This window comes from Mytilus galloprovincialis, chromosome 12 (assembly GCF_965363235.1).
Source record: "Mytilus galloprovincialis chromosome 12, xbMytGall1.hap1.1, whole genome shotgun sequence".
Classification (NCBI taxonomy): domain Eukaryota; kingdom Metazoa; phylum Mollusca; class Bivalvia; order Mytilida; family Mytilidae; genus Mytilus; species Mytilus galloprovincialis.
The window spans coordinates 54,655,294-54,669,921 of NC_134849.1; the positions used below are offsets into that span (position 1 = coordinate 54,655,294).

General features: G+C 33.2%; 1 protein-coding gene across 1 annotated transcript in view; it reads left to right on the forward strand.

The window, feature by feature from the left end:
- The window catches only part of LOC143053711 (uncharacterized), a 28,125-nt gene that overhangs the window by 7,127 nt on the left and 6,370 nt on the right, over positions 1–14,628 (forward strand). The window contains exons 9-10 of the mRNA XM_076226498.1: positions 3,818–3,904; positions 11,260–11,439. Coding sequence (XP_076082613.1) covers positions 3,818–3,904; positions 11,260–11,439 — 267 coding nt within the window. The remainder of the gene's footprint in view (positions 1–3,817; positions 3,905–11,259; positions 11,440–14,628) is intronic.

Consider the following 14,628-nt stretch of genomic DNA (forward strand, 5'->3'; position numbering starts at 1 on the left):
CTGGAGGATAGAACTTCTTTGTGTCGCGGATCACTACAATTCCGGCCAACAATTTAAGAAGAATTTCTCCGTAGTGCATACGAGGCTATTGTACTGCGTAGCGAGAATGGCCGAGTAGTTACGATTGATCGAATCTTGAGAGAAGCAAAATGGAAATGTATACTTTAACCTCTAATCTCACAGTTAATCAACAAACAAAGGATAACAATTCAAGTGTTAAATGGCAAACACCAGATGCAGAGGACTTTGATCCTACTTATAATCATTCCAATAACGTAATTGTGAGAGAAGACCTAAGCAATTATGATCATTTTAGCAACCAATAGTAATCTATAGGTTACAATATTTGAAAATTATGTTTCATTCCTACTACCAATGAAACGGAATATCTCCAACAAGACTTAACGGGAATATGAACAACTATATGTTATTATGGTTTTTGTGCCTGAAGTTGTTTTTCTGTATAAAAAAGACGGAAATATTTTTACTATCTCATTCCATAAACTGTTTGCCAGTCATACTTTTTCGTATTAATTTTTCATTGGACAACAGTTTCAAACAATGCCATCATTGTTTATATTGCTTATTCTGCTTACATGGACTTGGCTATACTCTTAATATTGTAAATGTTTTCATCTCTATATGCATATTCTCGAAATTTATGTTTAGAAACAATTAAAATAAAACATAATTCTGCGCGACATCTTTTAAGAACTAAAACCTAACAAGTGTAGGCTATAAGTAAATTTGTCGTCGTCTTCATAATCTGACATTGCTTTATTGTATGGAAATGTATCAAAATCGCGTTTATCAATATGCACGTGAATTTGAAAACTCTATCTCATTAAATTTTTTTTATGCGTAGAAAATGGCTTTTCATGATCATTCTAAGCAAATCGAGGCAATTTTCAACGACTGATAGGTTGAAAAATAGCACGATAACCCATCCTTTTTTTTGACATTTTTGAAAAGATCATTGTAAAATCTTCCTTTTCGCAAAGTATAAGAAAATTCTATCTCGGGTAACATGTACCGATGATCTACCTCAATAAAAATCCATCTGGCTTTTCGGATATTATGCAACATTTCTGTTTAACTTGATTCAACCACGCTCACGAGTTTAAAGTATTAACACCTTTATCAAGTCAGGAAAAAATACAGGTTATAAACGAATGGTCAGTTTGTCTGCATATCTATACTACTATAGTAATGAACACCATTGTATTAGCCGACATGATATTAAAAGCAAGAATCACAGAATCTGACGTTTTATATAACTTATATAAGACAATTGTGTTGTTAAAAATTTCACCATCCTTAACCCTTAACCCGCTCGAATCCGGTACCGATACAAGCGGATGTTACCAGTTACATGTAACTTTTAAGTATGTTCCTCCTCGGTTTTTTGCACAACCAAACGTTATTTAATGTTATTGTGATAGACACCTTGTAAAGGGTCTTGTAAGTTTAGGTCATGCTTGATAAGCACATATCAGTGGCATTATGCCATACAGGAAAAACATGTTTGTCGTTACATAGTACGCTACGTGAATCGAAGCACAAAAAGAACAATACTTGCATTTTTACTATTTCGTCTACAGAAAAATAAACAAAAGATGCAAGAACTATATATTTGTAAAAAAGAGGGGAGTCATAACAAACTCGAGTAAAAAAAAATTAAATCGTCAAATGAATAAGTAAGTAGAAGACCTTGGGACCACCGGCGATTTATGAACCCATATCACCTCAAGTCATCCATCTATAAATATAAAGTTCAATTACTTTAACACGATAAATAGGGAGAATGCAGATATAAATATATGTATTACGATTACCAGTTGCATTCAATATTTAACGCAAATATATAGTAACGGATTTTAAATCTTCTGAATTATAAAACGTTGCAATAAAATTACTAGCCAACAACCTTTTATTGATCAATTACGCCTGGTGTGGTTGCATTTTGGTGAAATGTAGTGTGCAAATATCTTAATTTTGTATTACATCATTGATGTGTAATTGTGGTATACATTTCTTCTAAATTTTTATTTTTGTATGCATTTGTTACAAAGAACGTGAGAATTGGAAAACATCAGTGTCATATTACGATAGTATTTGAATAAGATAGTAGGCAGAAGTATGCCAACTCATACGTCGAGGACAGGCTGACAACACCATGGTATAAACGAAGATAGTGGTTTGCAACACAACGCCAAAAAAACTAGCTAAAGTCTGAGAAACAAAAACACATTTGAAAATTTAAATTTGTTTCTAATTTTCTTTTTTTCTTTTAACGTCCTTGATATATTTTCTTTTTTCTTATATCTGTAAATATGAATCAGATAAAAAAAAAGGTTTAGACACGGACAGAATAGCTTGCTATAGGTCAAATCACATCATAAATATCATTTGAAAGCATCACACAAGTATTTCTATCTTTTTCTTTTTTCTCTTTCTTTTTTCTTTATACTTAAACGTCTTGTTATTTGGTAAGACTGACTGTATAACCCCCCTCCCCCTAAAAAAAATCTTCGTTTGATTGTTTTAAACATGTTAAATTTCGTGGCCTTATTGTTATTTATATATTCCCAATAGTGCTGTCCATCAATTCATCTGATTATTGAGATCTTCATTTTTATGATTTCCTTTTGAAAACAATAACTGACTTTTGTGTTTGTACTACATGTACATGTATGTGATCAAATTACTGATGAAACGACAGGGATAAACTTCTATCCCTCACCAGCCTTGATATCGCCCATACAACTATATACGCTATGTACATGGTGTACACAATCAAAATGTATTAATTTGATTAGATTATACTTACTTCTTCTATTTTATTGCCCCAATGACATGTTTACTTCTATGGTTATACTAATTTGAATATATAGCATTTGACTTTTTAGTACAAGATACGGTTTGATGAACATGTATGTAGTACTACGTATATTTGATATATACGTTGAACCTTTATCATAAATGCCTCAACTATCGACAAAAAGGAAAAATATAAGTTTACATGAAAAGGAATTCAGTAACATGTACATCTTGTAAGTACACATTTCATACGCTAACGCACTTTCATTGAAACACAACTAATTTTCTTTTTATATATTATAAATTTTGAAAATATACGAACTTAATAAATGACAATAACGCTAGCAATTGTATGCAACTGATGATTTTTTGTGGATTAACCTTCATCAGGAACGATCATATCCGGACGAATAAATACCGCAATACACAAAAGAAGCGCTATAAAACAAATATATATTTTTCATCATATGTTCCATGCTTAATTATCTTATTTCAGCAAAAAATTATAAGTGCAGTGTTTGTCGTTTGTTGCTATATATCCTATCTGTTTCTTGTTCGCAATTCTATTATAAAATAAGGCTGATGATTTTCTCGTTTGAATTGCTTTAATATTGTCATTTCGGGGTTTTTTATAGCTAACTATGCGGATAGGGTTTTACTCATTGTTGAAGGCTAGTATCATTGGCAACCATATCACATCTTGTATTTTTGTTTGTATTCATATACAGTTAAGAAAGTAATCTTATTTAATCTATTGTAGAAATCTAGTGTATTTAAACTGCAGCATGTAAATAATATTCATTATTTGAATGCCAATGTTTATAATCTTAACAAAAGTTAAGGGTTATGATTTGTATAGTTTTACTTGATTTGATTAAAAAAACACACACACACAATAAAGCACACTAATTTTAACACTGTTTTTTTTTTCAAAGGAAGATATTTTGTATTTTGAAATATAAAACATTACAATCATGTTGTAAAATTTCCCTTTTAGAGTTGACTGAGGCAGAACAGATCGATAATATGAAAATCTTCCGGGTTTTGGTTACTGCATATCTTGTGTTTTGGTCATGTGATCAAGGTAAGCAAAATTCTGAAGAAAACAGAAGCTAAATTATATAGTATAGGCATGTGTATGGAACGCCGTAGCTGTTTGATGTTTACATACATTTGTTCATGTATGTGAATACATGCTCATACTTTTTTATATGCATACATAATTTAATTTTCTATACGTTTACTTGCTTTTTCTATGCATGTACATCGTTTTTTTCTATGCACATTATATAAACATACATTGGATGGAGAGTTGTCTCAATGGCACTCATACCACATCTTTTTCTCTACTGGTCATAATATGCACACACCTTTCTGTTATATGCACGTAGTTAATTTTATATTTACACCCCTTTTCTATAAATGCACATAGTTTACTTTTATATGAACATAGTTTTTCTTTCATATGGACATACTTTCCTTTATATGCACCGAATTGAGTTAGTCCTTTGTAATTTCAATAAATTTTTTCGTTATCTTTAAGAATAAGTTGTAATTGGATACATGTTCTTTGATAAATTCTGTTAAATGTGTTACACTCGTTTTTTTGCTCTTTGTCGTCGTTAGGCTGCTGTCTAAATGATGTATACATAAAGACCACACTCCCTTTTATTAATAATTAATTTTTACAAAATAGATATAGGAAGATGTGGTATGAGTGTCAATGAGACAACTCGCCATCCAAGTTACAATGTATACAAATAAACCATTATTATAGGTCCAGAAACGGCCATCAACAAAAATATGAATTATATCTACACGTTAAAAAAATAAATACAAATTTGTACGCATTCTGATTAATTTGGTTTGTCCTCTAGAAGGGTGTAATATAGTGTTCTACTAAAGGTTGGGACTTTGAGGGTTAACATTTACTTCCATTACTACATTTGAGACATAGTGATTATAGATTTGAATGTACGTTCATCTTTTCCCCTTTTTGGGTTGCCCCTATGACAAATGGTCTTTGCATTTCGGAGTCGAATGTGATAAACGTGCTCAAAATAGACTCCTGTTCACACAAAATCGTGATAATTGATTTATGTTATACGTTCACTAGCAAATAGAACATGCCTATTACAAATGTACATGTATAATGACGCGAAAATTTTAATGTGAAAAAATCTTAGATATACATTTTGTACCTTACGCTGTACAATAACTTCTTGCTTAGCAAAATTTATAACGGGCTGGTTGATAAACTAAGCAAATGTTGATCACTCCGTATTATTAAACCCCACCACACTTTGTGGTTGCCGTGGCCTCGTGCTTTCTATACTTTGTTTTACGTAAATTATGTTGTATTAAATAAGCCTGCTAAGTTCCTCGTTCGCATTAATTCAGATTATGCATGTCGGGCCCTTATTAAGCCAGCAATACGGTATTAACTTTTCTTACTGTTGATGTCCGTACGATTGCACATACGTGCTTCTCTTTTTTTTGTTTGAACTCTTGTCGATAGTTGTATAATTGGCAATCATACCACATCTGTTATTTTAATTTCGACAATCCATGAACATTACAAATCGCATGGACGGTTTTTGATCTTGTATTTATATATGTAAATTCCATAGCTTCATTTGTTTCGTGCATACTTGCCACTGGACATTAAACTCTTCCCATTAGGTTACTCCCTTATCGCAATATTCCGAACATCTCCTTTTAATCCAATAAAAACTGTTTATGATAGTCTGACTCTTTTCATTTTTGAAGGTCGTAGCTGTTAATTTCTGTGTCATTCGGTCTCTGGTGAATATATGTCTTATTGGCAATCATCCCACATTTCCTTTATATATGTATGAATAAAATAAAATATTGGGTCAACATTAATGAGGCAGCACTTCAACGACACAAAATATCCAAATCAACACTAAACGAGCATCATACACTAGCAAGTAACAGAGGTGTTCGTATAATAGATGTATGCAAATCTCTTTTAAAACAAGTCCATGCATTTGTACAGGTTTTGAAAAAAAGGTATATACAGGTACTATATGATTGAATGGGGGCGAGTTGAGGTAACACAACGGACATAGTGACAAAAATAACCAACTTTATATGGGATAACACGTTTTTCATCAACAGGCACTTATCTGTAAACACGCTTTATTTATGCAAGTTAATAGGAAATGCCGCTGGAATAGGTCACATTTTCCCAGCTTCAAATTATGTGAATAGGTTGGGAAATCTATCAGCAATATATGATAGGTCAATAAAGTTTACATTATTTACGTTATGAAAAGCTTTGTCATTTATTCACATCCGAAAGTCTTGTCATAAGAAAACATTAAGTAAGGAATCTTAGCCTCAAATCTTCCACCTTCAGCACACTTTTCGAAATCCAACAAACATGGGAAATGGGTACCTTTTTTACCTTCGCAATATATGAAAGATATATCGGAATTATATGAAAAGGATGGTGTAACAGAACCCTGGCTGCAACCCTATCAATTAAGTCGTGAAGTGGCCCTCCCGAGAACAATTCACATGTTTCTAAACAAATTTAATGTCAAGCTATAATAATTTCAAACTCATATATCGAATAAAAAAACATGTGGGGTATACGTCTATGTTAAGCTAGGTTCACACTGCCGATCAGATCAACTCGATCAATCCCAATCATGACAAATTACGTGATCGGGAGACTGGTCTGATTCAATCGACAAGGATGTTCGGGATAGTCTATCTTACTCGTCATCGATCTGACTTTCTACCCAAGAGTTTTTGACATGTCAAAAACAATCGAGTAAGGACCGAAAAGCAAGACACTAGAGAAGAAATTGAGAATTCGTCGAGTTGCGGTCGAATTGATCGGGAAAGGATCGTGTAGAGATCGAGTTCAGTCGGAATACAAAAAAATTACCAATCAGTATTCGATCATTTCGACCTTTGCTGGACTAAAATCCGATCATTTCAAGATTAACTCGACCAATGTCCGATCTCTTCAAGATCACGACGACTTCTCTTTTTATTTTATATCAGACCAACTCGACCAATACCCAATCCCTTCGCGACCACATTCGACCACTCTTCGATCTGCACTCGCCCATACACGAGAACACATGTACATGACTGCTACTCGATTCTCTAAAAGTGTGTGCAGATCTAATTAACTCTCATAACTCTGTCTCCTCAAAAATATATTGGCAACATCATATTTAACTGTACAAAAATTCCTCTATGTATACGTGTCTTTACTTTTGCATGTAGAGGTAACATTTTAAAAGAGAGGCAAAAGACACCAAAGGAACAATCCAACACAAAGGTTGAAAACAAAGCGACTCAGCCGTAGCAAAAAAAGATCACCGACAATAAGACAAACAGCAGGCCACATAAGATAGAAAACTAAAAACTTAGCAACACATAACCCAACAAAATCCTGGGATGAAGTCAGGTGTTGCGTTAGGGAAGAATATCCTGCAATTTTGGCATATTTGGATATTTTCTGTTTTGTCTGTCCGTATTTTTTGTTTGTCTAGAAATGTTTGTACTAGTATATAATTTAACCTTAAACCTAATAAGAGTTACAGGAAAAATAAAAGATGCCAAGTTTGTGATTTCTCTCTCATTTTTGGAGATCTTGATAATATGATATGAGGCCAGTCTTTTTCAGGATTTACGGACTTCCCTTTTGCATTGAAGTACGGCATTTTTATTTATATTTTGCTACACCGAAAGGAGGAAAATTGAGCTGGCCCCTAAACAAAAATGTATACAAGTTCAATGACAATGGACGTCATACTTAACTCCGAAATATACTAAAATCAAAAATCATACAAAACTAACAAAGGCTGGAGGCTTCTGGCTACTGACAGATGCAAAAATGCTATATCTCAATACTCCCCATTTACCTCTAGTCAATGTACTAGATTCCCCCCCCCCTCCAGTAATACACAAATTTATCTCGCTAAAATCTAATATGCTGTTACATACACAATCGAGTGCATCTTACAAGTTGAGATATATGAACACCATAAAAGGCACGTCGCCGTCTAAAAATGGATAATTAACGATAGGAAATGAAAAATCATCTCTTTTCTCGTAAATTTTGGTATTGAATTTCCCGTTAATGATATAGATATCCAGATCGTGGAAAGGGTACTGTTCATTATCAATATTAGCTTTATTTAAAGTTATTTCAACAGGATAAATTTCTTTAGTATTATATGCATATTAATTTATTGAAAGCTAACATATCATCCAAATATCTAAAGTATTGATAATTTTTGTATGCAGATGTTGTTTCGATGGGTCTTTACTGATTTTAGTCATAAATTGTAACTCGTAACAATACAGAAATAGGTCTGCAATAATTGGTGCACAGTGAGTCCCTATTGAAATTCCGATAACTTGACCATATACGGAATCTCCAAAGCGAACAAAAATGTTATCAAATACAAATTTCAAGAGCAGTTATAATATAAAAGCATGTCCAATTGACATTTGTTCAAGAAATTAAAAAAAATCAGACAATTAATTTGAAGGAAAACAATATTAATACGCCTTATGAAAAAAGATTGGTTGGAGATTAAGTACCATAAATTCTTTTAAGGAGATGATCGTGTTGCAAGAATTATCTGCTGCTTACCTCCCCTGTGATACTAAAAAAATATTTTGACGGATGTAAACTTAGGCATGCGTACTTTAAATTTGAGTTGAAATAATTAAAGCTTTTATTTCAAAAAGGCTTTGCTTTTTACTTATTTTACCAAAAACTTACAAGGGTTACGGGAAAAAACAAAGTCTGCAAAATTAGCGATTTCTCCAACAAAAATGATACCAAGTATATCAAATCATTTACAGCAAATAAAGCATATTGATTATGTTAGGTTTTATGGACTTTCGTTTTGAATTTCCTTGGAGTTCGGTATTTACTTTCTTTATCCACCCAACGGTGAAATTCGTAAAATATATGACTTGGATAAGACACATGTCCCGATTCTATTGTGATAGATATGGAATGTTAACATAAAGAGTGGCAAAAGATATCAGAGGGACATTCAAACTAACTCATAGTCGGAAATAAACTGGATAGCACATCCTCATTTTCACGGAAATGTTGTTAACCGTGCCCGGAAATTTAGAAATGATCCTTGTACTAGTATAAAAAAAAAGATGTAGTACAATTGCCAACGAGACAGCTTTTCACCGAACACCAAATGGCATAGAAATGATTAATAACAACTATAGGTCACATAACTGTTTTAATTCGGACTTTTTTACGTAATTTCACACAAAAAGGAGACGAAAGACAAATATTTTTTTTTTTATTTGGAGCGAATTTCGTTCTTACACTAGCGATACAAAGAGTTCAGCGTGCACATGTTTTGATCATTTGTTTCAAACATACTTTTGCAAAGTTTGCATTAACCTATTTCCCGCGTAATAAGTTCAAATAACAACAAACTGTGCATGCGTTTTTGACAGTGCAAACAGGGTCAGCAAACTCCGATTAAACGATGCATTTGATAGATATATGTAAAGTTGTAAACAGTTTTAGAAAAGGTATCACTCCAGGGGATTGAAATTCTACTTTGGGTAAAATTTTGGGTTAGTATGTGACATCTTTGCCCTCTTTTTGCAATATATTTAAGAAAATACATGCAGGTTGTTGCCATACAGAAAAAAGAAAATAAGTATATTTAACCATTCAACTACTGGATATCAAATCTATGAAAAAAATACTGATTACATACTTGTGCACATATATTACACACACAGTATGCTTTATTAGTAAGAAAGCAAGGAAAAGGGGATGGTACAGTTTATGTATATTGCTATCTAACATAAGACAAATCTCATTTTGTGGTGTCATTTCCAAAAAAGAGCAATACAACTATCATTACATATCAGTGTCCACTACGAGGAAGTTTTTATAAGCATTGGGTTCCTCTTTGTTAAGTACAATGTAAGTGCAAGTCTCTCATACTGCCCACATGTGGTCGGCGTGTCAGCCACTGCCTCACATAGATTTCCCGGCGCCCGTCGCTGTCTACACCTTCTTGTTCGTCTTCTTATTACTCTCCAAGTTCCGTTACAGCTATTAATCTGTCTCTGAGCTCTTACCACCTTGCCCACAAATCCAATTGCTTTAATTCTATATAGATATTATAAATGTATGATTTTACTGGTACCTTCTTCTGAATATAACCAATGCTGAGTTCACACGTAATTCGAATTCGATAATACCCCAGCTATCATATATAACATTATAAAGGATAATTACTCAAGAATGGCCACCCAAATTTGCTTTTGATCTGTGTTTGATGGTAACACAGCATTGTGTATACTTCGTTTCATAAAATTTGGTTGAGGCAAAATAAAATTAGAGAAAGGAAAATAATATTGTTGGGACGTACGCACATACGTACGGACGGACAAGGGTAATGCACGTAATGCTCACTCCGAAGCGGCGGAGAATAAAAGTTTCGGACGTTTTTATACTAAGATTGTGCATACCCGATTATCCCTACGACCCATATACGATCAGGTCGATCTGGTCTGGTCAAGATCAGACTGAAAACGTTGATTTGGTCTAGCTAGTCGAGTAAAGATCGTGTAAAGATCGTGAATGGATCGGAATTATCGAATAAATATTCATTTTGTTGTCAGGATGGAGTCCTGATGGGGTCGTGAATTGTCGAGTAAAGGTCGTGTACAGTCGGATGGCGGTCGGGTAGAAGTCATGAACAGGCCCGATCAAGATTTTGGTTGAGCTTGTTCGTGGAAATTTGGACAATCGGGTTCATCGAGTTGATCTGATCGGCAGTGGGAACTTAGCTTTAATGAGATAGCAACTTTAACACAACCGTACCATACGAGCTAATTGGAATCGAGTCATCAAAACCATTACAAATATAAATAGATTGCGTATTGTTATGCGTTTACTTTTCTACATTGGTTAGAGGGATAGGGGGAGGGTTGAGATCTCACAAACATGTTTAACCCCGCCGCATTTTTGCGCCTGTCCCAAGTCAGGAGCCTCTGGCCTTTGTTAGTCTTGTATTATTTTAATTTTAGTTTCTTGTGTACAATTTGGAAATTAGTATGGCGTTCATTTTCACTGGACTAGTATATATTTGTTTAGGGGCCAGCTGAAGGACGCCTCCGGGTGCGGGAATTTCTCGCTACATTGAAGACCTGTTGGTGACCCTCTGCTGTTGTTTTTTATTTGGTCGGGTTGTTGTCTCTTTGACACACTCCCCATTTCCATTCTCAATTTAATTAAAACAAAGCATTTGAAACACATTGTGATGAAAAATCAATGGAATACTACAAATCTTTAATATATATCCATTAATTAAAACAAATGTGCCTTTGATAAAACGGAACGTCTTTACAACTACATGTAACATCTTCATAGTATTATCAACACTTCTACAGGCATAAGTGAAATCAAAGATACTGCAAGCTGGACAGATGCTCTTTCGCTGTGTATTGACAGAGGTAATGTTTTGGAAAGTAATAAAACAGTTTTGTTGGAATACCTTCAACAAAATAACAACATACAAAGTCTCTGGAGTGGAAGCTACATCGCAATGTTACCATGGATGGAAATCTTAGGTTTGTATCAATTGATAAAATACAAAATGTTCTTTCATTGCTGGAATGATTACAAGATAACAAGTCAATTAAGCACTAAATGATAGTGCTGTCTTTCATATCAAAGTTAAAGTTACCTATATTTTGACCGCTCTGTTACAAATTCGAAATGTTTAATACAATTTAACAAAGACTTGGTACGGGTCGAACTTACATTAAAGTTTTTTTTTTAATTCACGAACCATACGCGTTGTCTTCTTATGGAAATCAAACACTATCATTGGTATGCATGATCCCATTTTATTGTATTGCATTGACTTGCAAAATATGTAAACAATTGAATGATGGCGAATAAAAAAATCAGTGTTTGGCGTTCAACAAAAGACCAATGTGTATGTTGATAGGACGTCAGCTTAGTAGATCTTCGTACGATTGAAAGACAGTCAATTGCATAATCATGTTTGCAAAGTACTATTTTAGCGACAACTCTTATCATTTCTAAAAAGTTTTGTATGCTGGTGCTTGTTAAAAAAACATTTGAATTTCATGACAACATACATGTATGTGGAAGAAATACGCATACAGACAATCCATAGTATCACTTGCTCAAAATATAAGCGGGGTAACAGGAGATTGAATTGGTACAAGTACAAATAATACAAACAAATCATTATTTGTGCATTTATGAACATGTTATTTGTATAATAGTTGGCTGTTTTTAGGATTAAGGTTTGTATTGTCATGTGAAGAACTAACTTATCACGAGTTATAGAATTACTGCATTTTGTTAAATGGATCCTATAATCTACATGTTCGTCAGAGAGGATTCACCTGACCTCGACTTTGTCTCATTTCATGGATGAAGGTTTAGTTTTGTGGTCAAGTCCGTATCGCGGATTCGTTAATCTATAGAATAACTGACGTTGTTATGATTGTAAGGTGAACATTTTCGACTTCTGCAAGGTTTCAAATAAAATTCACCTCATTATCATGCATTATTCGGCAATGTTCTTTTTATTTTGTTCGGACTTTTGCTTATATATCTATATGCTATAGCGCCCCGATATTTGGTGTATATATATGTCTGTTTCATAATGACATCAATTGTATTTGATATAATGAATAATAGTAAGATGTCTATGTCTGGTTATCGGTAAGGGTTCAAATACTTTTGGCCTTATGTTCCGAATTAATTGGCTAAACATAACTTTTACATTTGTCAGTTTTTAAAGTACTGTAAGGATCGGAACACCTATATTTGGTGTACGGGATGTTTGTAGAGATCTGTATGGCATGGTTCATCTGCCTTTGATCACTGTTTATGTAATATTGACAGTCTTAAATGTATTGGACACTTCTAGTAAAACCCTTACTATTACAGACGTTCAGTAAATATACTATCATAGTAAAGCAGAAGAGACATTTCAGTATTTGCGCTCTGGTATTCTTTAGTCTTTAGTATATAGTTATCTCATTGGAAACCCATCCACATCGGCTACGTTGTATATAAAGATATATAGAACTTAAGAAAGTACTGTTGCACAAAATATTGGTAATCGTTCAATTTCAAACTGTTCATGATAGAAGCTGTTAACATTTTGGTTTAAACGTATATGCATATGTGAGCCAAAATTTGTTCCTGTGAAAAAAGTTCCAGTGGAACTAATTTCACATGAAATATGTTCTGAGAGAACTTTTTTCACAGACAATTTCCATATAATTTGTTCCATCTCCATGAAATAAGTTCCACACTTTACCTAGTGAAATAAGTTCTTGGTTGGTGAAATTTGTTACTTACCTAGTGAAATTAGTTCCATGTTTGTGAGATTTATTCCTTACCTGGTAAAAAAAGTTCTGGATCTGTGAGATTTGTTCCTCACCTGGTGAAATAAGTTCCTCGTCTATGAAATATGTTCTGCTGGTTAAACAAGTTATCTTATATATATACTGAGCACTTGTCATCAGTGAGTTTAAAGTCATTATAAAAAACGTGTAGTATATTGATAATGTAATAAATAATAAGTGTAAACATTCAATTTGGATCCTGTGGAGTAAATCAAAAGTTTAATAACATTCTCAATTATTAATACTAAAAATTACACTTATGAACTAGGAAATAGTAGAATAAGAAATAATAATAAAAGTAATTTCGTAAAAAAGTATTATAGTTAAAGTTGAACATTTGTACCTATTTGAAAAGGACAATGTAACTGATCAATTATTTTAAAGGCATAAACAAACAAAAGACACACTCTTTATAAACTGTGCAACGACCATAGCTAGGTACATGTATGATTAGAACACCCATGACAGATCAACAGGAAACAAGAAGGTTGAATACTATTCAGTCATATAAATGATAAAACATACATTGTAGATAAATAATGATACATAATCATTGCTTTTATTTCTTATTTTCATCCTACAGTCATGCCTTAATTGCAAATGCCCAATGCAAGAAAAGTATAGCATTCAGCTTGCATTATAATTTGTTTAGTGTAACAAGAAAATATTTCGCTGTGCAATAGGTTAAAGGTACTTATTTTCTGTGAAATAGGTCCGAGCAGAACATTTTCATTGATTCCTGAAAAATAATTTCGTTCAAAACTAATATCACAGGAACTTATTTCACTTTTTTTTTCAAATTTTAATATTGGAACAAAACTCATGCAGCTGTGATTGTTGTTCCGGAACTTATTTTACGTTTAGTTAAAAAATTAGTTCCGGAACAAATTTTATAGTGCTGGAACAAATTTTCTGTGATATAAGTACCGATGGAACATATTTCCTATGAAATTTGTTCCAACGGAACAAATGTCACGCCGGAACAAATTTTTTGTTACACATACCCATATCCTTGCCTAAATAGTCACGGTCTGCCTGAACTGTTCTAGACAAATTCATTGAGCTGAGTTTTTCACAATGATTTAGACACGTTTTTAGTTGAGTTTTTTTTTCTTTCGAGGTAAAGTGTTGAGTTTTAAAAAAAAATGATAGCGTTAATGTCCATTCTTATCTAAATAGTTACAGGCTTCAACTAGTTGCAGGTAAATCACGTGGTAAAAGAAACAGTTCTGATTACAAGTATTAAGTCTGGTCACGCATTATCTTTCACGATCAAAATAATGCGTTGCCTGATCTTTCACGATCAAGTTTGATGAAAACTCAATAAAATGCAAGGTTTTCATAAACAAATTAACGGTTTGAAGG